Source organism: Sebastes fasciatus, chromosome 7 (genome assembly GCF_043250625.1).
Source record: "Sebastes fasciatus isolate fSebFas1 chromosome 7, fSebFas1.pri, whole genome shotgun sequence".
Taxonomy (NCBI): Eukaryota; Metazoa; Chordata; class Actinopteri; order Perciformes; family Sebastidae; genus Sebastes; species Sebastes fasciatus.
Window position 1 is genome coordinate 36,165,409 of NC_133801.1, and position 26,787 is coordinate 36,192,195.

General features: G+C 41.2%; 1 protein-coding gene across 2 annotated transcripts in view; it reads right to left on the minus strand.

The window, feature by feature from the left end:
* nectin3a (nectin cell adhesion molecule 3a) overlaps positions 1-26,787 on the minus strand; it is a 41,878-nt gene that overhangs the window by 13,413 nt on the left and 1,678 nt on the right. The window contains exon 2 of one of the 2 annotated variants that reach the window (XM_074640519.1): positions 4,272-4,613. In XM_074640519.1, the coding sequence (XP_074496620.1) occupies positions 4,272-4,613 (342 nt within the window). Of the gene's footprint in view, positions 1-4,271; positions 4,617-26,787 lie in introns of both variants that reach the window. The other variant, XM_074640518.1, reaches the window with a different exon arrangement.

Here is a 26,787-nt window from a genome sequence, read left to right on the forward strand (position 1 = left end):
AGAAAAACTAAGAAAGAAACGAGGAAGAACTGTCATGGCCATTTTCAAAGGGGTCCCTTGACCTCTGACCTCCAGATCAGTGAATTTAAATGGGTTCTATGGGTACCCACGAGTCTCCCCTTTACAGACATGCCCACTTTATGATAATCACATGCAGTTTGGGGCAAGTCATAGTCAAGTCAGCACACTGACACACTGACAGCTGTTGTTGCCTGTTGGGCTGCAGTTTGCCATGTTATGATTTGAGCATATTGTTTTATGCTAAATGCAGTACCTGTGAGGGTTTCTGGACAATATCTGTCATTGTTTTGTGTTGTTCATTGATTTACAATAATAAATATATACATACATTTGCCCACTCCCATGTTGATAAGAGTATTAAATACTTGACAAATCTCCCTTTAAAGGGACTGTTTGTAACTTCTTACACGTATAAATAACCGTTCGCATATGCGCGCTCGCATATGCGCGCTCGCGTGTGTCTACGCTGTTCAGACTCAGACTCCAACACAAACTACAGTGAAGCACCAAAACCTCTTGGTTGTATCTAGTGAAGCCCGTCTGTTAAACAGTGTTGGCCGCGGTCGGAGGACGCGGGGGAGACCGTAGCTTTGGTCTCCAGGACCGGAGTCTCTGCTGTACTCTGCTCCTCTGCTCCTCTACCTGCTCTCCTTCACTCAGCTCGCTCCACCTCACGTGCATGCGCGCACACTCCACACTGCAGAAGAGTTAGTTTAGCTCTGAGAATATCTAGTGAATGTTCAGTGGATGTTTGTGCAGAAATAACTGCTGCAGCTCCTCCAGACCAACAGAGGTTTCCCGTGTCTTGTGAAGTGACGGGGCTCCGCAGAGAGAAACGTTATCGTCGCCGACCAAAACTCCGGCGTCTCCCCCGTTCCCTCCGGCCGCGGTCGGGAGGCTGAGGCGGGAAAAGCCAACACTAGGATCAGCATTGATTCATGGAGAGACCTTGGTCTGGTCAGCTAACATTACTGCCAAGCAGCTGAAATATAGAGTGATATTGTGCTTTTAGCTGACGTGTGTCTCCTCACTGTTTTGAGCGATGCTCATTCATGTAGAGCGAGCACAAGCGTGAGCCCGACGCTGACTTTCGTTGACTTAACGGCCACAGGTGTCGCTGTTAACAAGCATTTCTGATTCTTATAAACAGTCCCTTTAAGGTACAATTTGAACAGATAAAAATGTGCGATTAATCATGATTAACTACAGACAATCATGCGATTAATTGCGATAAATATTAATTATAATAAATATTCTAATCGATTGACAGCCCCACTATCAATAAAATCTGCCTCGCCAACTTAGTATGTGTAGCCTACATCTTTTGTATTTAAGAAACTCAATTGTTGTTCATTAGATTTCCAATTCACCTGTCAGCACTTTCAAACAAAGGGTCATTCTAATTCATTCACTTAATGTGTCACATTTTCCTCCTCTGGTTCCTTCCTATTGCTTACTGGTGAGGACTTTTGGCTCACGTACTGTAGCACACTTCCTGTTGAACTGTTCCTTAAATGCTTGGGCCTTTTCTATGAGAAGCTGTAGACAGAAGGATGAAAAGGAAAGCGAGAAAGCATTGAGCCAAAACAAATAGCGTGTTGAGTGTCTCATGATTAAGTACAAGACAAGATTTGTATCAAGTGTGTAACTTCTGAATTGAAGTCAATGTCCACTGCACCTGTTAATCATTATGATGTGTGTCGTGACTTAGGTCTATTATTCATGGGTTTGAGCCTTTTAATCACTTCACTTTAGTTCATTTGAAAAGAATGAAAATTAAGTCAAGTGCTCCGTCCTAAACCTCACAGTATAAACATGAATCACAACTTGGCACTTTAAGTTCAATAGTTCAAACTGAAGCAAACACAATGCACACCATAACAACCAATATTCTGTCAATTAGAACAATATGTTCAACCGTATATTGTCCATATGCTTACGTGTTTCCTTTCTCAAAACACTTGAGAAAAAGGTACAAGTCAACCCAAAACAAGGCAGAGTTAAAGAAGTTAATGTTGGGAACTTGAATCTGCTGGGTTTAGGTCTTGTAACTGTGATGTCTGAGTGTGCCCTTTAGGAAAAATACCCTATGCCCACATGACATGCATCTAATTGCCAAGAACATATAACACCATAATCACACCCTAATTACATCTGAATTGGAAAGAAGGCCTTAGCATGTATTTGTGTATGGGTGTGCATGTATGTGTTTGTGCTAAAAAAAAAAAAAAGCAACGTGCCTGAGAAGCTCAGAGAGGAGAGCAAGGTGGAGTTGAACTCTGTGAGGTCCCAGACACTGTGGCTGTCACAGCAGCACTTAATGTACCACTCATTAGTCATCAGAGTCTCCTTCAGTCTCTGGAGGGAGACATGAAACTACTGCCTACAGTGCAATCTCCTACTCTCAGCGCTGCCTGAGTGCAATCCAACCACCAATTTAGGGCTTGAAACATACGCTGCTGACCACAGAGAAAGTTCAACGTTCATGCCCCTCAGAGAGGGGCTTACTGGATGTGCCTAGACAGCCGGCGTAGATTATACATAACACCAGTGCACAGACAGTAGAGTGTTTGTACGCAATACTTTGAGAAAAAAAAGGAAAATGAGAAAGAGAATCCCCATTCAAAATGTATCACATTCATTATAAGTAGCAATAAATACATGGATCTTGGTACAGTGTGTGTTTGATGCAGTGTTGTAGATTTATTATTGATTATTTTGGTATGTATTATAAACTGTGTGTTTTTGTTGGGCTTATCAAGGAAAAGCGACTACAGAAATGATGGAGTTGCCAAATGTGCAGATACCCAAAGTATAGTATCTTTTATTATACATTTCTTACATGGATTGCCAAGTTTGTCATCTACTTCTTCAACGCCTGTGAGATCTTCACAAATGCCAATTACTCAGCCTGAGGTATGATTTCATAATTAGTGACAAAGGGTAAAGAGGGCAGAACTAACAATATGCACTACATGGAGGGATATAGCTGCACATTGTAGTGTTAAGACCATTGCCACATATGAAGCATATGAATTTTTCATGCAGCGCGGTTAAATGCAAGTGAATGTCATGAGAGTCGCGCAGCATCACACCCTGCAATTAACTTGTTGTTGCATGCAACTAGTTGCATCAAGTTGGGACTGTTTGAACTCTCTGCACTTTGTTGACATGGTTGCTACTTGAGGAGAGAGTCTGCATATTCCGTACAAGTATTAATACTTTGTGATTTGTATGTAAGTGGCCTCGTGGCGGACCTTATGGAGAAATTAATTTAAACCTGACGTAGCAGTTTTTCCACAGTGAGTGACACTGTGGTGAGTGAGCTGAGAGGGACCACACCACAGCAGCTTCTAAACAGCTGCAGATCCCTTTAGGGATTTACATTTACATGGCCTGTGTCCAGGCAGTCATTTCAAAAGCTAGGTAGCTTCAGGGAGTAGTTTGTTCCTTCAGGGCAAACACTTAGTAGTCACTCATCCACGCCTTCATCTCCTCCCGCCTTGACTATTGCAACTCACTCCTCTACGGCATCAGCAACACCTCCATAAATAAATTACAACTGGTCCAGAATGCAGCTGCCCGACTCCTCACCCACACCAAATCATGGCATCATATCACCCCAGTCCTGAAAGACCTTCACTGGCTCCCCGTCTCCCACCGGATCTCCTACAAAATCCTGACCCTTACCTACAAAGCCCTCCACCAACTTGCACCCCCCTATCTCTCTGAACTCCTCTCCCCCTACCAACCTCAACGGTCCCTCAGATCCACCTCAGCTGGTTTACTCTCCACCCCCACGTCCAAACTCCGCAGCTTTGGGGACAGAGCATTCTCCAGGGCAGCTCCCAAGCTATGGAACTCACTCCCCAATCTCATCAGAGACTCTGATTCCCTCACCACATTCCAGTCCCGCCTCAAAACACATCTCTTCTCATCTGCTTACCCGTAGCCCCCTCCTTCCCCTCCCCATCAGTCCGTGTGTATGGATGTGATTGTGCCTGTGTATGTCGCTTCTTGTCGTTCGTCTCCTGTCTGTCTGTCTCACACCGTTTTCCCCCCCGACTATGTTAAAGCGTCTTTGAGAATATTATAAAGCGCTATATAAATCTAATATTATTATTATTATTATTACCTAAGCTTTGCTTAATCACAACCAACAGTTTCCTGCTTTGAAAAGTGAGATTAAAGAACAGCATTAGGAAGCACTCAATACAATGACAAAAGGAAGTGACAGAGCTATACTTTACCTAATACATTAACATAGGTTGATGCTTGTGTATTGCCCAGAGGAAAGGTTACCACTTTGCAGGTGTAGGACCCGATATCTGCAAATCCAGCTCCTTCAATGGTAATGGTAGCGTCTCGTACGGAGGGGGAAACAAACGAGACGCGCTTGACGTAGTCTGGAGAGATGGAGGTTCCAAACTCGGGGTTGAACACTGCCAAGGTAATGGTGCCTGAAGGAAGACGACGTTCCCAGGAGCTCTGTGTGAGGTTGGAGCCCACCTCTATTCTGCAGCCCAGTGTGATGTTCTTCCCCAGCACGGCATTCACTTTCTCAGGAACAACCACCTGGTTACCGCTCACACCTGCTGAGAGAACAGGATAGAGATGGGATTGTGATAAACAACAGCAACACATCATTGTTGCAGCTTTAATTAAATAGTAGAAATGCATTTCCCATGACACTGTCACTTCATTGGATTCAGAGATTGCAGTTTTTGTTCTCCGGTGTGTAGCGGTGAATCCAAATCTAGATCCAATTTGTCAAACAGTAAGTTTCTCCTCGTCCACTGTGACAGCAATAAGAGAGATTAGAATTCAAAGTAGCTGGGACGTGCCAGCAGGGAGGCTCAGATTAAAATGACATTCTTGATTAGCTTTCTACAAGATGCAGTACACTATATCATGCATTCATTCCCGTCACTCATCACCAACATAACCTTCCCATAGTCACACTAACAGCCATTCTTTGGTTCAGATATGTTTTCCTGCGGGTAAAAAAAAGGAGCAGACTTCATCTGGGTTACTCTGAGTGCTTTGCTTTCCCTCTTAATAAGCAACACACTTTCACTGCAGGACACTCAGACTGTCCCTTTGCTAATTGTCAGAGCACCTTTTAAGCAGGAAAGAAAAAAAATCAGTAGAGGAGATGAAACAAAACAAGCAATTTTATGGATGTATGCCCTCTTTTTACGAGGCCCTTAATTTGACTTGAAGCCAACCACAGTTTTTTTTAATTAGAGTTATTTTAAAGTAAAGTAATGCAACATGTAAACTTGGTTTTGAACATTAATGGCCATATGAATGCTGTAATTCCTGAATGCAAGTCAAGACAAGATGAGCATTTGTTAATACCGGAGTGGTCACAGCAACAAAAACAAAATCACACTTTGAACTTTAAGAAATGAAGAAAGTGAAGAGTGTGATTCAGTGTTCATGACGTGCTGTACGGACAGTCATCTGCATGTCACAGTTGATAGACGTCCATCTGGGTTTGCAACAGAAAACAAAAACAACCAACTCAGTGGGAATGAATGCAGTATCTTGCAAACCTAACCTGAAATAAATCCTAAATTACAGCCCTGAATCGGAAAAAACTCCATCCCAGGCTCAGTGTTTTTTATGAGTAGAATCACACATACGAGTCATGGGGCCTCTGCAGGAAGCGATATAAGAACAAATTTAAATTTCCTCTTATTTTTGTTTGTATCCAAAATGTGTTCTTATTTTATTAGTACCAACTGATTTCTGGGATTCACCAATGTTTTCTTATTTTTGCACTTCTCTTAGGTAAAAGTAAGTTTTACAAGTGGTCGAGAGCACTCTTACAGAAAGACAACATCACAGTCCACAAACTGTTTGTCCAATGCAAGGAAACATAAGATTTAAACTTGAGGGACATAAAAAAATGCATGAATATCATATAATCAAATTTAGATTATTACGTTTTAGGGTAGTTATTGTTATTGGATAATTCAATTTGTGGGCTAAATACATACTATTGGTCCAATTCTCCTGTAACGCCAGTACTGACCCTCTGGAAATCATGTTTCCTTTGTTTAAGTTTATTAAACAGTACCTCCATTTCACTACTACTGAACTTCTTCTTCTAACAGACCTTTTTTGGTGGCAACTCTCCAATTCTTGGGCATGTGCCAGAGTATTTGCACACGGCACAACACCTGCCCTCAGTGTCTGAAATTAACTTTTTGACTCACCGGCCAAGGGGACTGGTAGATTAAAAAAAACACCGGCCAAGCATATTGTTTTAACGGCCAAAATAATAAATTGCCTTTTTGTGTCACATATACATTTGTGTCAGTACATTTCAGTGAGATAACAAGGTATTATGTTGAATACAAACATAGAAAAGAGGCCAGAGCAATATTTGAAGCAAAATAATTGAAATCTATTGATCAATGGTTAATCAGTTCAAACCTGATAATTGGCTTGGGCGGTATAAATTTTTTCATACCTTCCAGACATTTCAACATTTACTACACGGTATATTAAGGTACAGTGGAGGAAATAAGTATTTGATCCCTTGCCGATTTTGTAAGTTTGCCCACTTACAAAGAAAAGAACGGTCTATAATTTTAATGGTAGGTTTATTTTAACAGTGAGAGACAGAATATAAAAAAAAATCCAGAAAATCACATCATATAAAAGTTATAAATTGATTTGTATTTTATTGTGGGAAATAAGTATTTGATCCCCTAGCAACTAGCAAGAATTCTGGCCCCCACAGACCGGTTAGATTAGTCCTCTCGCTTTAAGAAACTATTCCGAATCTCAACTCGTGACCTGTATAAAAGACAACTATCTCAACTCATTACCTGTATAAAAGACACCTATCCACAATCAGATTCCAACCTCTCCACCATGGACAAGACTAAAGGGCTGTCTAAGGACGTCAGGGACAAGATTGTAGACATGCACAAGACTGGAATGGGCTACAAGACCATCAGCAAGCAGCTTGGTGAGAAGGAGACAACTGTTGGTGCCATTATTCAGAAATGGAAGAAACACAAAATGACCATCAATCGCCCTCGGTCTGGGGCTCCACGCAAGATCTCATCTCGTGGGGTATCGATGATCATGAGAAAGGTGAGGGATCAGCCCAGAAATACACGGGAGGAACTTCTTAATGATCTCAAGACAGCTGGGACCACAATCACCAAGAAAACCATTGGTAACACACTACGCCGTAATGGTTTAAAATCCTGCAGCGCCCGCAATGTCCCCCTGCTCAAGAAGGAACATGTACAGGCCCGTCTGTTTGCCAATGAACACCTGAATGATTCAGCGAAGGCTTGGGAGAAGGTGATGTGGTCAGATGAGACCAAAATCAAGCTCTTTGGCATCAACTCGACTCGCCGTGTTTGGAGGAAGAGAAATGCTGACTATAACCCCAGGAACACCATCCCCACTGTCAAGCATGGAGGTGGAAACATTATGTTTTGGAGGTGTTTCTCTGCTAAGGGGACAGGACGACTTCACCGCATCGAAGGGAGGATGGACGGTGCCATGTACCGTGAAATGTTGGACGACAACCTCCTTCCCTCAGCCAGGACACTGAAAATGGGACGTGGATGGGTCTTCCAGCACGACAATGACCCAAAACATATGGCCCAGGCAACAAAGGAGTGGCTCAAGAAGAAGCACATTAAGGTCATGGAGTGGCGTGGCCATTCTCCGGACCTTAATTCCATAGAAAATCTGTTGAGGAAGCTGAAGCTTCGAGTTGCCAAGCGACAGCCTCGAAACCTTAAGGATTTGGAGATGATCTGCAAAGAGGAGTGGACCAAAATCCATCCTGAGATGTTCACAAACCTGGTGACCATCTACAAGAAACGTCTGACCTCTGTGCTTGCCAACAACGGTTTCTCCACCAAGTACTGAGTCATGTTTTGCCAGGGGATCAAATACTTATTTCCCACATTCAAATGCAAATCAATTTATAACTTTTATATGATGTGATTTTCTGGATTTTTTTTTTAATATTCTGTCTCTCACTGTTAAAATAAACCTACCAATAAAATTATAGACCGTTCTTTTCTTTGTAAGTGGGCAAACTTACAAAATCGGCAAGGGATCAAATACTTATTTCCTCCACTGTATATGTGTAAAAAAGCTGGGCAAAACTCGAAGGAGCAGTTTGTCACTAAAATGAGAATAGCTGGTCCACCTTAAAGGTCAGTCCACCTTAAGTGAGCCTGGGCCGTTGTTGTGGCTAGCTTCGGGGCTAACCCTTCACTTCAATCAGCAGGTGGCGAGCAAGACACTGGAACTTGGCATGGGTCTGAGGAGTTGTAACATTTATTCACTGTAAACACACTGGACTGCTTCAATCTCAGCTAGAACATTACTACTAACTTCATACACTCTCTCTCTCTCAACCGCACATTCACTGACGTTAAGCACACAGTGGGTGTGTGTGGATGGCAAACTCCGACACAGAGAGCACAGGACAGAAGCAGCGCACCCGGAAACTACACCAAAACGCAGTAGTGTAACCAAGCATAGTTTTTTATTACATGACTATTTTGGTACACACATTGACCCTCCAGTGTGGCAGATAGCCTTCAGAGAAATGGAAAATCTTCCCGCGTTTGGCGCTTGTTCATTTGGGACCCTGCCGGCCCTTATATAGTGTTTCGGGGTGTTACTGTACCTATGATAATAATAAACAGTCGGCCACACGCCTCCAATTTATGATCAAGTGGGATTCCTCATTCAGCACACCTGAGTAAGAGCACATTTGGATGGTTAAGAACGTTTGGTGCATCTGGAGTTGACTTTTATTATTATTAAATTACTGTACAAGAAAATAGAGAGAGTTAAGACATTTAAGACTGTTGCTGCATGAGGCCCAGTGATACTAATGTTTAAGCATACATGTTTCTAAGAGGCTATACAAACTCAAAAATGAATTGTGGAGTAGATCCACAATAGACCTTTTAAAAATGTTTGTTTTACAGATAAAATATAAAAAGTTGATATCATTCAAAATATTCAACCAGTACCCCTCAGTTTTCTCCACACAGTTGCAGTCTGAGTAAGCTATATTCGGGAACCATAAATTTCCACTTTGTACGTAGTCTCGGATGTGTATGGAGTAAAGCTTATAAAAGTGGTCCACTGGCTGGTATTTTGAGTCTTTGGCATACATTTGAGTGGTAAGCCGCAGCAATGCTATCTTGGTTTGTGAGGAATATAGCCAAAGGAGGCTGAGGCTCCCCGTGCTCCATTACGTCCCCTGTAATTTCAGTGATTACACACACACACACACACACACACACACACACACACACACACACACACACACACACACACACACACACACACACACACAGTTTCTCTCTTCCAAATGTGTGTCCCTCCCCATGTGTGTAAGAGTCAGGCATTTTGTTTGAATGGCTGCTGAGTCCTAAATGTATGTTGCATTGTGTTGTGAAGGGCCATGCTGTGCTAGAAGACTTGGGCTTTCCTGTTTGTTGTTTTCTCTGCTGACCCACATGTTCTAAATATTTCCATTGGGTTTCTTGCCTTACTGTGTAAACTAATCTGGCACAGTTCGGCACTGTATTTAGGCTCTTAACCTATTAAACTAAAGTATTTAACTCTTCCTTATTTGTCATTCACTTGGAGAGACACTTTGGATTATTATTCCATTTCTCCAAGATCATTTAGGGATCCATTCACATCTTTCTCCCACCTTTGAATCATGACCTGGTCTAAAAGAAAGCCCAGAGTGCTATAATGTGCTTAGCAGTGCACGTGTTAACCTGTGTTTGCATTGCGTCTCCCGGAGTCCTCTGGGTGCACTGGTGTGGGGAGGAATCAGGGTCAGAGCCATGTGGGTTTTGCATTCTGCACCCCACTGTCATCTGAGCTGACACAACAGCTGTTTGTTGTCACCTTACTAGTGCAGCCCGGCTGTTTTGCTTGGAAATATATAATAAACATATACCGTATATGATAAAAACTTGACAGTGAGATAAATATTTTCAAATATATATGTTTAACTGGTACAAGAATATAGCGATCATGCTGATAAAAGTCGTCCTGCAGCACTGGTTGTCTGAGTGGTAAACCAACATGCTTGGCATGCGTGACATTGTGTTGATGCATGCAGACACGTGTCTCGGACCAGGCTTCTCCATAACATGCTCTACATACTGCAGCTACCTGACACGACACTCCAACTGCTACCGAACATAGTTTGTCTATCTCGGTGTGTCAGCTTTCAGGCCTGTCAAAGCATACGGAGAAACTAGACTCCATCCATGCTATGTTCTGTTTGTTTTACAGTAAGCATTAGGGAGTAAGTAGGAAAGGAGGGAGAGGAAGGGGGGAAGTGCTTAAAGAGGACTCCACCCTTACCATTATGGGAGGGGAGACAGATGGCCTCTGCATGGGATACCTACAGCCAGGAGGAGAGTGGGGAAACTTGGCACTGCTAGCTGAGACTATGAAGAACACAGCCAGAGCTCGTAGAACTAGAGCTCCGTGAAATATCATCTAAAATACTGCAGGCAAATGAAATGTAAGCAGTGCGTTAAACAAAGCTGTCATATGGTTTCATCAAGGAAATAGGTGTACTGCTGCAGAGTGGAGCCACAGCTCAGGACTGTCACTAGTTTCATTACTGCTTATCCATCTTATCCAGTAAATAAATAAGGTTCAGAATTTTAATAGGATAAACACTAAAACTATATTTTCGTGGCCATCTTTATGCTTTGTCACTGACCCATTTCATTAACTCAAAGTGTGACACCCTGCACCGGAGAACAGGAAGAACCACCCCGGCCTGCAAAACCTAGTATGACTGAAGAGAAATAGGCTGCACTTTTGCCCCCTTTTTCCTTGAGAAACCAAAGGAAAGAATGAACTCATGGGAAGGATATGCCTGCACTTTGAAGAAATGCTTCATATTTGTTTCTTTCCCTCCTGACATCACTAATTGCGACAAGCTGCTCGAAAGACGCAATGCTAAATCAAAACCTTCCTCTTTGCCTGGCAACCGGCTCAAACATTCCATGTCGGCCACTTGATGAGCCAAGATCTCCACCTACCCAGACCTGACCTAGCTTCAGCCCTGACCTCCCCAAAGGAGGAGGCTGTCTCCTGGCTAGAGTTCCTCACAATGAAGCCTGCAGTGCATGTCAGAACCGTGTGAGACAGGAGGGATCCAAGGCCAGAAACATTCACATGCAGAAACAAAATAGACAATATATCATGTTCATGTAGACAAACTCTGTGCATATGATCATGTCAAACAGCACTCATGAGGGACTGATCTGAAGACCTCACAGAAGAAGAATGCAGACACAAGATCTGTGCAGTAGGGAGTGTGGTTTAGGACTAAAGCAACAGGAAACTCTGAGTGCTCAGCATTCAGAAATGAATACAGTGAGGCGAGGAGGAGGAGGACACAAAGCAAGAAATAGGGCAGTTATCTGGAGGAAGTACAGGAGTGAGATGGACAGACGTAAAGACTTGAACAACAGTGTGAACTATGTGAGGACATAAAAATGTAACTAAGCTAGGTCAATCATTTTCACAAGCTGATATTAGTACATGACAGTTTGACAGAGTGGTTCAGACCACCAAAAACCAGAAAGTGTGCTCCGGCCGCTGGGCGGTGCTTGGTTTTGGCTTGATTCTTTTCAACATGGCAACCGGGTCACAAACTTTCTCATTTTACAGCTAAACAGTATACTACAAGATGATTGGGAAAACATCTGAGGAGAGAAATAGGCATTACAGTAACAGAATCTTGATTAATTTTTGATCAGCGTTGCCTAGTTTGACTGTTTGATTGGAGTTTGTGAGTTTCGCAAGCAGTGATTGACAGCTGCCCAGAGATTGCTCGGCTCTGATTGGTTGCTTTCATTCGGGCCGTGGATGTATAAAGAGCACCGGATACAGCGTTCGAGGCAGGGCTCCATTCATTCCTATGACAGTTGCTCAGAAAGCAAAAAAAGCTTGACTTCCGAGTATAAAATGACCCGGATCATCCGGTGATCTACTGCATCCATTGGGCCCATAGACAAGGCGCAGTAGCGTTTCCGTTAACCCCGCCTCCCAGCCCTCAAGCCCAGCCTCGGACTGGGTCTCATTCACATGAATGGAGGTAGGGAAATAACTCTGGATCAGCTATTAGTGAATTTTACAACTTTAAAAACTTCATTTTTTAAATAAGGGCTATTAGAGTGTTCCTACTGGGAAGTTGATTTGCTCAAAAAAAATTCCCCAAACATCTCTTTCCCAATGTAAGTCTATGGGAAAAAGTATTGTTGGGCCCAACGGCATACCGTGACGGACACGGAAGTTTTAGGACCACCGTTTGGCCACAATGTAAAATTTGCATCAAAAGCCCGGCGCACTTCCTGGGAGCTTGGTTCGGGCCCGGTGAAATCTTGCAAATTCCATTATGAGCACTAGGAGAAGGCAGACGAACATGATTTTTTTCACAGATTATCTGTCTCATGCACCACTGTCAGGATATAGTGGCAGTAAGAAAAAAGGTAGACTTAACTAGCTAATGTTAAGTTTGATCGATTTTACAGTTTAGATAAACATTTGCAATGTATTTTCTTTTTTTAAGTTCATGGCCAACTAATTATTCTTAATATTAATAATACATTGTGAAATAATGTTCCAGCTAACGTTAGCTAGGTACCGTTATCGTTACCGTTAGCAAACTCACCGAATCATAATTACTGTAACATTAATTCAATAACCATTGGTAAAATAATCCCCAGTTTGGGTCACAATGACTGTTTGCCTTTGTTTTATCTGAAGTTCGAGTTCAAGGTTCATTTAGAAAGAAGCTGCTCCCACCTAAGTTCTGCTAACCTCGTATAATCATCCCTGTTCAACTACCTTTTAGCAATGTTACTGTGTTGTCAGATCTCAGCAGTTACTTTGAGGAGAAGAATGTTCATTTCGACGTATAAATGTCAGCAATGAAGATACAAACTCAAATTGCTGTTTTTTTGGGAAAGAGGGTAAAATGTTTATATGCCCCTTATTAAAAAAAGAAGTTGAACTCCAGAACTGGTGGAAGGTGGGTTTGGCTACCTCTATCATTCTCCTCTCCAAGGTGTTAGCAAGCAACCAGGGATGCACCAGACCTAGCCTAGTCCTCACCCTCTTCCCTGCTTCGGTAATTTCCAAGTGTGAGTAGGAGGTGAACACAGGCTGAAGGGCAGTGTTTCATTACTGTTTAATGAGTGCAGTAATTCATACTGATTCCAAGCACTAAAGTCCCGTAGTCTAGTATAGGCCAACGGCAACATTAGCTGACTATTAAACTTCCATCTGATTCTCAAAGTCACATTTAATAAATGTTCATTGACATGCATTTGAAAACTGCATTGGCAAACTCTGCCAACCTCACACAAAACAATCTATGAATATTGATTGATATATGACTATTAGCTATAGTCATAAAACAATTATCCAATAATGTCTCAATGGGCTAATGCCCACAACAGCAACTGTTCCCAACCCAATCCAAGCTCTCTGACTGGACAGGAAAAAGTAAAAAAAACATTTTAACCATTCCTTGTGCGCAGCAGCCGTAGGTAGGACATTTGTGGAAAATTAACAAAATATGTAACAGTTGGGAATTTGCGATAGCGCTTGGCAAATTTCATAAATAAGTGCTAATAAATAAATAATTCTCTGAGAGTCGTATGTGCCTTTAAACACTGGCAACTCCAAGAAGTCAATAGGCAGAGTGGAGCCATTTGTTTGCTATTGTTACCCTCTAAAGAGGTGACCAGGAGAAAAAAGGATAATGCCTATATGCCTAACACAGGCCCCCAGATTTTTGCTTTATTTTTGTGAGGCTGATAACTCTGTCTCAATCAGTTAGAGGCAGGATAGGCCAACTAGTGCATTGCCTGTTTTATAGCATGTCTTTATCGTAAGAAATATTTGTACAGAGTGAAGAAAACATTAGTCCCAACACCAGCTCTAATCTACCCCCTTCCTTCCTAGCATTGTATCCTGTGAGGGTGTGAGGCTTTTTCAGTGGGCTAATTCATGATGGAGACAAACACAGGCTGACGGGCCTTTAAAAAGGGGCGGGTGGGCCTCTTTCACATGTCATTGTCCTCTTCAAAACCCTTTTCTCATTGCTCCCCCATAGCAATGTGGACTTGTGCCCTTCTCATCCAGGTCACATTTGATTAAAGATCCATGCTTATAAGAAAAAGATCAATAGTGTTGACATACAAAGTGTCAGGATAGGTTACAACCTCTCATCAGAGTCAACTACAGCTATGCTGTAGAACTTGTGAAGGACAATGTCTGCCACTGTGTATCAAGGCAACACTAACACTCCTACAGCATCCTGGCTTATTGTGTGGGATCTGTTATTGTTTGTTGTGGGGGTTTGAGGTATTTCAGTATGTGAACACAGTGCTATGGACCCACAGACGGGCTGCTATGTGATTTTTTCTATGCAAGTAGAAAATGTATGACAAAATGTACAATTTTGGAATAGACAATTGGAAAAGTCACAGATGGTCCCAGAAACCAAGGAAGGGCATTTTTCAAGCTGCTGTGTGAATAAGTAACTTCATTTTGGAGGGTTTTTTAAGAGAGAAACTATAATGAGAGCCTTTCTCAATTAGAGCTTAAGTGTATGACATCCCTGACACGTTAATGCTAAAAGAGACTGCACTGCAGTCACCATCACACCACAGTAGTGTTGAAAATTGCACTGTGGTAGAAATGTTGTTTGTGTCAGGGTCTGCTAGCTCATCAAGTACATCCTTACTGCTGCTGTCCTCTTTTAGATAGCTGAGTGTTCTCAAAAAACCTTTATCTTGTCTCAGAAGCTGACAGCCATGAATGAATGTTTAGACATCTACTACATAAAACAATTAGCCAGACATCACACATAGACAACTGAAGCCTTTATACTTAAGAACAAGTGCTGTTTTATGGTTGGCCTAGTATCTGTTTAATTGATTTCAGTAAATTATTCACAGCATCCACGAAGATCTACCAGCAAGCCAAACAAAGACAGCAAAGACAGGCTACCAAGGGTAATTCAAGGTCCAACCCTCCACATTAGCCTCTGTGATAATTACAGATAACTTGTATGTTGGCCTCATATATTCAAAACTGGCATTTCCTCAACTTTAAATCACTGCAGTTACTGTACATCCGAGGGCTCCCATCCCCACTGCAGAGACACCAGCGATGTGTCCCACACAACTGTGCTCCCAAACAACTGGGTGAAAAGAAGAGAAACATCATTTTCCTCACAGCAGTCTCCTTAACAGTAATCACATGCATATAGCCAGCTTAGATTTAAGATATTATCAATCTAGAATATACTGTATTTAATATATATAATATATTATCAATCTGCATTGTTTTTAGACACATTGTTTACAAGTCACACTGTCCTTTGAAAACAATCGTATAAAACCAAGCTCAATTTCTATTCATTAGGATAGAAATAGATGAGGGCAGGCCCTTGTTGGGTGGAGCTTTGCTGAGAAGAGAGAATGGGTTCTGTACTAATCACAGACTCCACTGCCCTTCACTGGCTCTAAATGGGCTACTGTACTTTCATTAGGCCGATCCAACATAATGGAAACATAGTTTCCCACATGCCACAGAGACCCCAGAGGGAATTAGTCTGTTTTTCTTTAAAATGATTCCCATCATTGTCCAATTTTAGATTTCTTGTATGACGCCTGTTTCTGCCAACAACCTTTTTATTTAGGGATCTACATAATGTCAATGATTGTCACATGTAGGCTGCACACACTGGGCTAGTATTAATGTACGGAGATTTGTAATATGTATTGGTGTAACAGAGATAGAGCTCAAAAGAACAATAGTAGGCGGTGAACAACACTGCTATCCAGTAAGACTAAAAGCAAACGACCTTAACTTAACAAGACTCGGTCAAAACCAAGTATATGGCTGGACCGTATATGGTCAGTATGTGAATTTTGTGGCTAAATTGCTACACAAATAGTCAGTGGTCGTGTCTATTATGTTAAATCCAGTAAGTCTTTCTTAATATACTGCAGTGGCCAGTGTGGTCGTCGATAAGGTGGGTGAAGTACTGGGTAGAGATGGGTAGGTTACAGAGGAGGAAGTGGGTAAACTCTCCGATATATTCCAATGGCTTTTTGGCTGATACGTGAATATACTGTAAACCGCCAGAAAAAGAAGTGGGTATACTCCATATTCCTGCGTACACCCTCCACTACACCACTGGAAGTAGCAAATGACGACATTGTAAAGCTATGCATAAAAAAAGTCAAGAAATGTTTAAAGCATGTGTATCAAAAGTCATCATGTAAGTGATGTGTAACAATATATACATACTTCACTAAAGTTAATCAGAGATTCTCCCGCTGTCATCACTGACGTTGTTGCTGCCGTGTTTATTCCAGGATGGAGTGTTAATGGAGCAGCTACAATGTTAGCATAGTCTGGCACTGATCGATCCAAACTCCATTCAGAAAACAAGCATTTTAAAAGTTGTTTGCTTGTCGTCTTGCGGACAGACCTGACAAAGCAAGAATTCTGACTTTTTACTAATCAGAATCATTATGTAGTTATTTCGGCATCCTTTTGATCCATTTACAACAACGTCGCTGCCGTATTTATGCCTAGATGGCGTTATGTTGAGTGTTAATGGAGTAGCTACAATGTTAGCATAGCCTGGCATTGATCGATCTGAACTCCGTTCAGAAAACAAGCATTTTAAAAGTTGTTTGCGTGTCGTCTAGCGGACAGACCCGACAAAGCATGAATTCTGTCTTTTTACAAATCAGCATCATTATGTAGTTGTTGTTGGCATCATTTTGATCCGTTTATTGCAATTAAATCCCAGCACAGTCTGTTTATTTTGGGTTCATACCGAAGTAGCGACGTGTGGCTTGCTAGATACAGTCAGTGCAATGGCACTGTATGTAATACAGCTTGCCGCCGGGTGATATGAACCCAGACACGACGGCGTTTGGTTTTCCCACATATCCGTGACTTCCACAACATGTACAAAGCAGTAACAGTGATTATTTCTTCCATGGCTGATGAAGGAAATGGAGGAAAGAGAGGTGAAAATTTGCTTCGCACTTGGTGTGAATGCACGGTAACACAATACGAAGCACAACATAACGTAACTTAAACGAACATGAACAACAGCACATGTACAACAACAGCACTATGTAATGATACATTGAATCACTGACACGCTTCCTAGAAAACATAAACACAGAACTGTTCTCCGCCTTTTCATTTAGAAAGAGCAACGACCAATGAGGAAACTCCAACAGTCGGCCGACCAATCCTGTAACTTCATCACTCAGTCAGTCAGTCAGTCAGTCAGTCAATCACTCAGTGACAGACTTTTGTGTTTATAGGGCTGGCCCTCTGCGGTCCAGCCAAACATGTGCTATTAAACATGTATATTTACAGCCCTTCTTGTTGATACAGAAAACAAGTGGTCACGCTTTGTTTTGAGGGCTAGATCTGCCCAGCCTGCATCTCATTTTATTTATGTCCTCTAATGGGGCCTTGAAATTGGGATTATTTTCTATGTTTAATAGATAATTTTATCTGCCCATTCATTGAATTGCCACAGGAAAAGAGGGAGCACAGCAAATCAGTATTTGTTATAAGGTCCATTGCTTATTCCTTTCTCATTTTACAGCTTAACAGTACACTATGAGATGTTTCTGAAAACATTTTACACAAGAAATAGGCATTACAGTAACAGAATATTGATTCATATTTGATCAGCGCTTCCTGGTTTGACGGTTTGATTGGAGTTTGCGAGTGATTGACAGCTGCCTTTGTTGAACAGCCAATAGGAACGCTCTCTCTCTGAAATTACCTGTGATTGGTCAAAGTCTCCCGTCACGGGCTAGATGTTCTAAAGCCTGAAAACAGAGCCATGAGGAGGAGCAGAAGTCTAGTTTTCTCTCAGAACACTTGAATTACAATATGCTGAAAGGTTATTATGGAATTTTTGCCCAATGATGCCAAAAACATTCTGCCTACTGCTGTTTTCATGTGTTGCTCAAATAGCAAATTTACATGGATCTTACACCATATCAGTTGTCACATATTTTGTTGTACGATGAAGGTATTTTTTTAACTAGTTTGTGTTCAGTAATTTGTTTTACTCAATGGGGTTTTCTATTTGTTTTTATTTTGGGAGTGATGTGGCTCCCTCCATCAATATAGTCTCTGGAAATGGGAAAATGTACAGTAGCCTCTAGAAATACATTGATAGAGTACGCTGCTTTGGACTTTCTTGAGCAATCAGCATCACTTTACGTCAGCAATCACCACATCACAACAAGAGAGGAAGTAAAACAGTCCAACAAAAATCTGCCTTTGTGCTGTGTGTACCCGATGGTCAATAAAAACAGTAAGTAGTTTGGTCAGTGTGGCATTTCAGCAGCATTATCCTGGTCAGACGCAGTTCATTTTCCCGGCACACCCACTTTTCCCGGCACATACTTTCACCCTCTTTCTGCAACAGATTAAAAAGCTTCCCTTGATTTACACTTACCACCCACTTTGAACAGTGAGAACAAGGAGATTTAGGTGCCTAGGTCAGTTGGGATAAAAATCCCTGCTGACTACAACACATCTATAGTGACCTCATAGAAAAACACAAATACATGTACAGTATTTGACAACATGCCAATGCAAAACACTTAGCCAACTGCTCTGACTAGGATGACATTATATTCCCTTACATCCTGTACAACTTCGTTTAGACTTCAATCGAAGGGGAACATTGTCAACACCCATCTTTCCAATGTAGTACACACCTCCCTCCCACACTGTTAAGTCCCTAGAGAATCAAAAAAAGCCAGTAAGACAACATCCAAGTGTATTTTTTCTGGGACTCAGGTTACATGTCTGGTTTGACAGTGTTCCCATAATACAAAGCTCAGTTGGATGTAAAAGACAAATATTATTAGTACATAAAGGAAATATTACCCCCATTTAATGTCGCTCTAACAGCTCTGGGTTGTAGAGTAAGTAAACCTTTAAACTGTGATGCCTTTCTCTTTAAAATGCAATTCAATCCATGCAATATGATATTCTAACACTGTTTTTAAGTCCTAAATAGAACTGGCCACTTGTTTTGTTATGATCCTTTTCGCAATCCAAGTAGAGGCAAATATAGCAACCACATTGAACTATCGTGTTTGTCAGCAGTGAGCAGTAAACTATGATGCTACACTTGTGTGACAGAGCTGCATAGCTGTTGAAAAAGACAATATAGATTCTACCTTCCTTCATCAATACTAAACAGAAGAAAACCTGCAGTCTATTTGGTATCATTAAGCTTTACAGTCTATTTGGAAATGAAGAGAGCAACAGCAACTAAAGCAGAAGCATGTAAACTATAGGAGGTAATGTGGACATGGGGGGTGTAGCAGGGATGGCAGAGGAATATAAAATCATTTGGCTGAATACCAGCAGGGATACAGTTGTGCAAAATCCTGTTCAAGCCATTACTGCAATATATCTACATCAAGGATGGCTGCTCAGCAAGCCAAATCAGGGAACTCTGAGTCAGGGGACATGTCTTTCTTTCCCTCAGTTTCGGTGTCTGATGCTATCTCACACACAATGAGGGCAGAGGGTGGGTGCTGAAACCTAGAGAGTTCTGATAAAATAGTAAAAACTCTAGGTGAAATCCCACAGTGTCATATCCAATTAGGGGTGGGCGATACATCGAATATAGTTGCTTGTCGACCGCGCGGTGTATAAAATGACTATATCGCGAACATCGACTACAAACTGTCATGTAATGTTTTTAAGCCACCGCGCCGGCATGAACGTCCAGCTAACAGAACCAAAGCTGTGAGCCTGAAGAAGTGGACCAGACTCCTTTGGCCACAGGCTACACCTCCCGATTGGTGAGTCTTTCTACACTAGTGGGAAAATAATATTTTTTATTATCAGCAATGTTATAACAGCTTACTGGTAAACATAACAATAAGTTACTTTCCACTTATTACATGCCACTAAAAACTGTGTGTTATGTATTTATCAAAATATATAAAGCATGTATTGCCAGATAACTATTTGGTTAAAGTGAATACTGTTGGATACTGTTTTGTTAAATTTAACTTGTGATTTCTCCCTTTTTATATGCAAGATTAAAATAGTTCTAACAGAAACCACTAAGGAATATAAAGAAGAAGGTTATAATACAGACATGTGCAGCAGGGACTACAAGAATCATCATATTGGTGTGATTGTATGCATTAAAGGGTTAAATCAAGCATTCATGAAGTGCTTAGTGGATATTTGAAAATATCATGATATATATCGTATATCACGATATTGCCTAAAAATATTGCAATATTATTTTTAGGCCATATCGCTTAGACCCATATCCAATTAATTTTGTCTGCTTCAAATGATGTGTGTTCCCGACTGAAATGCAGGAAAGTTAAAACTGTACCGTACAACAAGAAACAGTTCTGGGCCGTCACTTATCAGCAACTCCATTATTGTAAATAATGCATGCAGTGAACATTTCCTGCTCACTTGTGGTTTTGGACCTGTGATTCCGGGATAGCAAGTCCAATACTTTCTGTGTTTCCACAGCAGATACAAATGTTGAAGACTAGATTTACTTTGTAGGTAGGGAATTAAAACATTTGGTTGTCTGACTGACTTTGCTGAAATTGTTCAGATATCTTGAACCAAATGCCTATTTTCATTCTTATAACTTATCACAGCTTTAGACACTAGATAAACAAGGTGCTTGATACCTAAGAATAGGGATGCACCGATCCAACTTTTTCAGTCCCGATACTGATAGCGATACCTGGGCTTTGGGTTTCGGCCAATACAGAGTACCGATCCAATACCAGTCTTTAATTAATAAGCTGTATGTCTCACTGTGTGGAAGTGACTGGGATTATTCTTTTATGTGTAAGGCAACATCAGGCTTGACTTAAACATTGTTTTTCTAACTTTTTAAAACAAAATGTAACAAATAAATACATAGATATAAGATATAAATTTACTGAATTGTTATTTATTATTCAAATAATAAATTGTACACCAGCTACTTGGTAAAGAAAATCTTCAAAATTAACAGGAATTACAATTCAAGTGTAAATCGTTTTAATGCAGCAGCAAATTGGTCAAAACTTAAAGAGGAATTAAAATTCCAGTCTATAATGTAAACTTCAACTGCAGACATCATTGTGAAGGTAAATAAACAGGCTTTCCAACGATGTAAAATACAATGCCAATTAACATTGTAAAAACAGAGAAATAATCCACCAAACACAAATTTCCAAACTTTTTTTTCCGAGTTTCTATAGGCTAGTATGTAAACATAGAACTGAATTGAATATATTGGCCCCATTGTCACCGATATCCGATCCAGCTATTTAAGTCAGTATCGGCCCGATATCCGATTCGGTGCATCCCTAAGAACTAGGATGTAGGTAAGTGTAATACTGAGGGATCCGAGCTGCAGATGTGCCGAAAACATTAGCGGAAAAACAAGATTCCTTCCATTAACTACAGTATGTATGTCACCATTCCTTGTGTACAAGCAAATAAGACAACACAGATGAGCCTTGCTACAGTCAGCAGTACCTCCCAGTATTTGACTGGTGGGTGTTAATCATCTCCCACTTGGGTGGTAGGGGGTGTGTCAGTGTATACAACTGACTGTGTGCTCATCCCAAACATCATAACCACCTGACAGCTGAATGAGTGAAACAAATATGAGTGAGTGGTGGAAAGCAGCCACACCTGTTTCCCATAACCCCGGCGCTTCCCTCCTGGGGGATTCAACTGCTGACTGTGCACATCCTGCATGTATACCTCTTTAATATGGACTGTGAAGCCACAGTGTATCCAAGTGACCCTAACCTCGGGGAAAAACCCTGACTCCTGAAAACAGCAGGCAAAAAACGGTTTAAAAAGGTTTCCCTGTGTTCATTCACAGTAGGTAATTAACCATGGAAATATCTGGAAGCCATTTTTACCACATAGTTTCCTCTGACTCAGTGATTCAAACAGTCAATTCCTGTCTATCGAAGATTTATTCAGCAGACAAGACATACTAGCTAACACACAGTAAAAATAGCATCACTAATAATACCATTTACTATATATTTTTTGCATGTTTCCCCTCTTCCTCCCAATTTTGAATGGCTAATTACCCATGCACTGTGGTCCTAATGACCGGTAACTCCTAATGTTGGCATGGGGAGGAAGTACACAAAATAATGAATGCCAACAGAAGCACTGTGATTGGCTCACGAAACCAGACGGTTGGGTTAAAGGTTGAGACTGGCTTGAGTCTATATTTGTTTCATTATCATTAAATCCCACAGAAAAAACAAATTCAACAAAGTGTTAGTCTGCTTCTCAATGCTTTTCAACTTTCATACCTTGTCTGTGGCACCCAGCCCCAAGCCCCAAGCCCATTCATCCCTAGAGCAGATGCAAATCTTTAAAAGCTGGCTCACAAATATTAAGTTTAATTGAAAGAAATATATATATTTCCTTAAACAGTTGGACACTAGTTTTTAGCAAACACTACTCAAACAGGACTAAATGTGTAGTGCATTTGCTGGTGACTATAAAGTTAGTATTTATGCAGCATTAGGTGTTTTCGGACCGGAGGAACTTTTTCATAGTTCTCCTCAGAACTTAGATCTTTTTATTGTGTCCACACCGCAAGAACTAGGAACGATCGTAGTTCTTAGAACGCCGTTTTGAGGGACTTTTTTAGCTCCTATATCATTGTAGGTACTCTCCCACCACAAGAGGAACAGTGAGTGACCTGAGTGACGAAAGTGTACGGTGACTGGTCGAACACAGCCAATGCAGCACCGGCAACTGACATTTTTAAAAGCCCATTAGCTGTGTAAACAACAGACAACAGCTCGTAACTAAATAAATGAATAAAACACGGACAAATGGACTGACAGTGAAGTCCCAAAGTTAACTCGTTCATGAGTACACACCCACTGAGCCAAAGCATGAGTGAGAGCCGATGTTCAGCGAGCTAACCCAGTAGCACAAAGGCTAACCCAGTAACGTTAGCACAAAGGCTAACCCAGTAGCACAAAGGCTAACCCAGTAATGTTAGCACAAAGGCTAACCCAATAGCACAAAGGCTAACCCAGTAACGTTAGCACAAAGACTAACTCAGTAGCACAAAGGCTAACCCAGTAACGTTAGCACAAAGACTAACTCAGTAGCACAAAGGCTAACCCAGTAACGTTAGCACAAAGACTAACTCAGTAGCACAAAGGCTAACTCAGTAGCACAACAGCTAACCCAGTAGCCCAAAGCACACCCACTGAGCCAAAAAACGATAACCGTTACGAACTGAAATCGCAAATGGTACTTTCGTGAGAGCTATTTGGCTTGAGTTTATATGATTGTGGCATGTAACGGAGTTGCTCATTTATTCGTATATTACTCAAAATAGCTAAGACAGTTTGTGAAACGTAGCGAACTAGCCAATCGCCGATCTCCCAGTTGGAGATATGTGCGTGCGGCACAGGCCGGATTACGTCACTTCAGCGTTCCTATTGGCGGGCGAATGCAAACAAAAAAAGCACTTGAATATATGTAGTTCTCAGGGAGCTCCCCAGTGGGCAGTTCTTCTCAGAGTCCCTATCTATTTGTCTTTTCATGGGACTTGTTGACAATAAGGAAAATATGTAGTATGGCCAGCTTTATCCCTCTATAGGTATAAGATTTAAAGTGCCTGGGTACAGTAAAATCCTTAGCCAGAGATGTCTGCAAAACTGCTGACTCCTCAAACTGCAAAGAGGGTCAATTAGAACTATTTGTATTCTAATCTTTTCGAACCATGAGGGCTTAATATTTGTAAAACCTTAATTTCACTAATGTACATACGCAAACAAGGAAGAATGAAGTTTCTTGTCTTGTTTCTCATTTCGTGTTGAGTGAGTACCTTTCATTGGAATGAATGGGAATCCGTGCCATCTTCAGAGCCCCTCTATATAGTATAATATACAGTATCTTTAGTTAGGGTAATTCAGGTTAGAACAGAATAGTGCAGGCAGTCCTAAGTGGACTTGTGAAAGCAGTGTGCTGAAAGTAATCAACAACTGACTGCAGTGACACATTGGTGTCTTTTCATTCAGCCTGGTTACAGACAAGTGCAGGGACAAGCTAAAACTGGGGGTTACAGCTCTGAATTTACTGATGGACCACCAGGGAGCAGCTTGCCATACAAAGCGTCTGACAGTCAGTCACATCTGTCGGGGAAAAGGAAGCAAAGGGTGGAGTCAACAGAAGCTGGCGACCACAGCCTGCTCCCTGAACCCCCCACACACACTGCCTCCATGTCCCACAATAAAGCAGCACACTCATCTGCTGATGGCCTTCCTTCAAAAAGAAAACACTGCATGCATTTAATGTGATTAGGCGTTTTCAGTCTGCTGCTTCACAGCTGAGATTTAAGATCAAATGAGAGGATCCGATGAATACCACAGCTGTGGCCCACAGATGTGAATCCAAATGCTAAAACTTACTTTAAAGCCCTTTCTTGTGTATAGCTCCAATAGAAAATAACTAGTGTGGATAATTAACACCAGACAGCAGTGAAATGTTGGCATCTGTTTAGTCAGTCCACCACAAGCTGGTCCACTTTACTAAGTCATGCTTAAACTTAAACCAGGCATTGCTTGAAGAAGACTGACTGGAAAAATGGTAAAAGTATGAAATGAATCGAGTAAAATGTATTGTGACAGAAGTTCTCTTAGTGTGATAAAACGTAATTTCACAGAGAAACCAGGAAGACTTTACATCTATACCACAAATCTAATGATCAGACGGACAATGACATTAAGTTATCCAAACAAAAGGTCCCAAAAACATGTCTTGACCTGATCGGCCCTTTTCCATGTGTTGACAAAGCTGTAGCTATTTGATCTATATTTTCAATGATAAAACTATTTTCTTCGCTACATCTGTCAATTAATAACCACTGAAGCACATTAACCTCTATGAGGAACAAATCTGCTCAGTCAGTGCCCTGCTTTTTCAAATCTATTTCTGTTTTGAGTCTGTAATTTAGGTGGCTCCATTACAACATTATTTATTTAGATTATGAATCATGCCGCCCCAAGAGAAGAAACCACAAAACTACGGTCTTCAATTACAGATCTCACCGCCTGTAGCCACGCCTTGCATGAATCCCCTCCTCACAGCCCCGTCTACACTAGAGGGAATCTGAAAATGACACAGTTAAGGGAGGTTTTTGACACAAAGTCCCCCTGCACACTTGTGCTCTGCTAACACATAACACTAGGCCTGGGCCACATGGGCTCCAACCATATGTTACTGAGAGTCAAAAACCTGCACATGGTTCTCTTCCAAACACGACACCAAAACTAACCTTCGCCAGCTTCTGTCATCCAGTCCAGTCATCTGTGTTAATAATCAGCTTGTTTGGCTGTCGAGGTGACTAGCTGAACTGACAACCTGCACACACATGGCAACAAACAGCCCGTTTGGAGGCTAATCAGCTTAGTTTGCAACAGTGCATTGTTTATCAGTTCCCTGTGTTGATTTATGAACCAGTGTTTTGTTGGAACAGACAAAAAAAGTTTGGTATGAAGAGGACTCTGTAAGGTGTGTGTTGCAAGTGTGTGCGTGCGTTTACGCATGACAGGACACTGGTGGCAGCCGTAGAGACACAAATACTGGAGCTTGACCGACGAATCTGCCAGGCCAATATACCTATCAGCCACTATTATCTTATCGCAGACATCGGTATCGGTAGAACAGAAATGCCAAAGATATGTTTGAGGTCATTCAGAAACAGTGTCCTTACATAGTTTGTCCACTAATGAGCACTAAGAAGTTTATTTTTAAAAGTAAATATACTGCTGAGTACATGCATTGGTCACAGTTCATTAGACTATTTTGTACTTTTAGTGATGCTTATCAAAAATGTTTGGTTATATTATGTGTTTATGTAAAAACATGAATATTTGCCAATGTGTCATTATTAGGGCTGTCAAAGTTAAATATATTATAATAACGAGTTAACACAAATTTGTTTTAATGCCATTCATTTCTTTAACACATTAACCCAACTTGTATTTGGCTCAGTTTTAAAGCTAGAGAATCATGACTCTAGAAACCTTAAGGAATCCATTGGTGCCAACCATGTCATATTGTCGAGAAGGAGGTTAAATAACGCTCCAAACGTGCGCTAAAATTTGGCATGGCAAATTTTGGCATTTTCAAAAGGTTCCCTTGACCTCTGACCTCCAGATGTGTGAATTTAAAGAGGTTCTATGGGTACCCACGAGTCTCCCCTTTACAGACATGCCCACTTTATGATAATCACATGCAGTTTGGGGCAAGTCATAGTCAAGTCAGCACACTGACACGCTGACAGCTGTTGTTGTCTGTTGGGCTGCAGTTTGCCATGTTATGATTGGAGCATATTGTTTTATGCTAAATGCAGTACCTGTGAGGGTTTCTGGATCAATATCTGTCATTGTTTTGTGTTGTTAATTGATTTCCAATAATAAATCGATACAAACATTTGCATAAAGCAGCATATTTGCCCACTCCCATGTTGATGAGAGGATAAATACTTGTGATTAAATATTTTAATCAATTGCCCTGGTCATTATCAAATATCTTGTCAAATATGGATATAAGTATCAGCCTCAAAAACCCAGTACACTAAAAGAGAGCTGCAAAGATGAA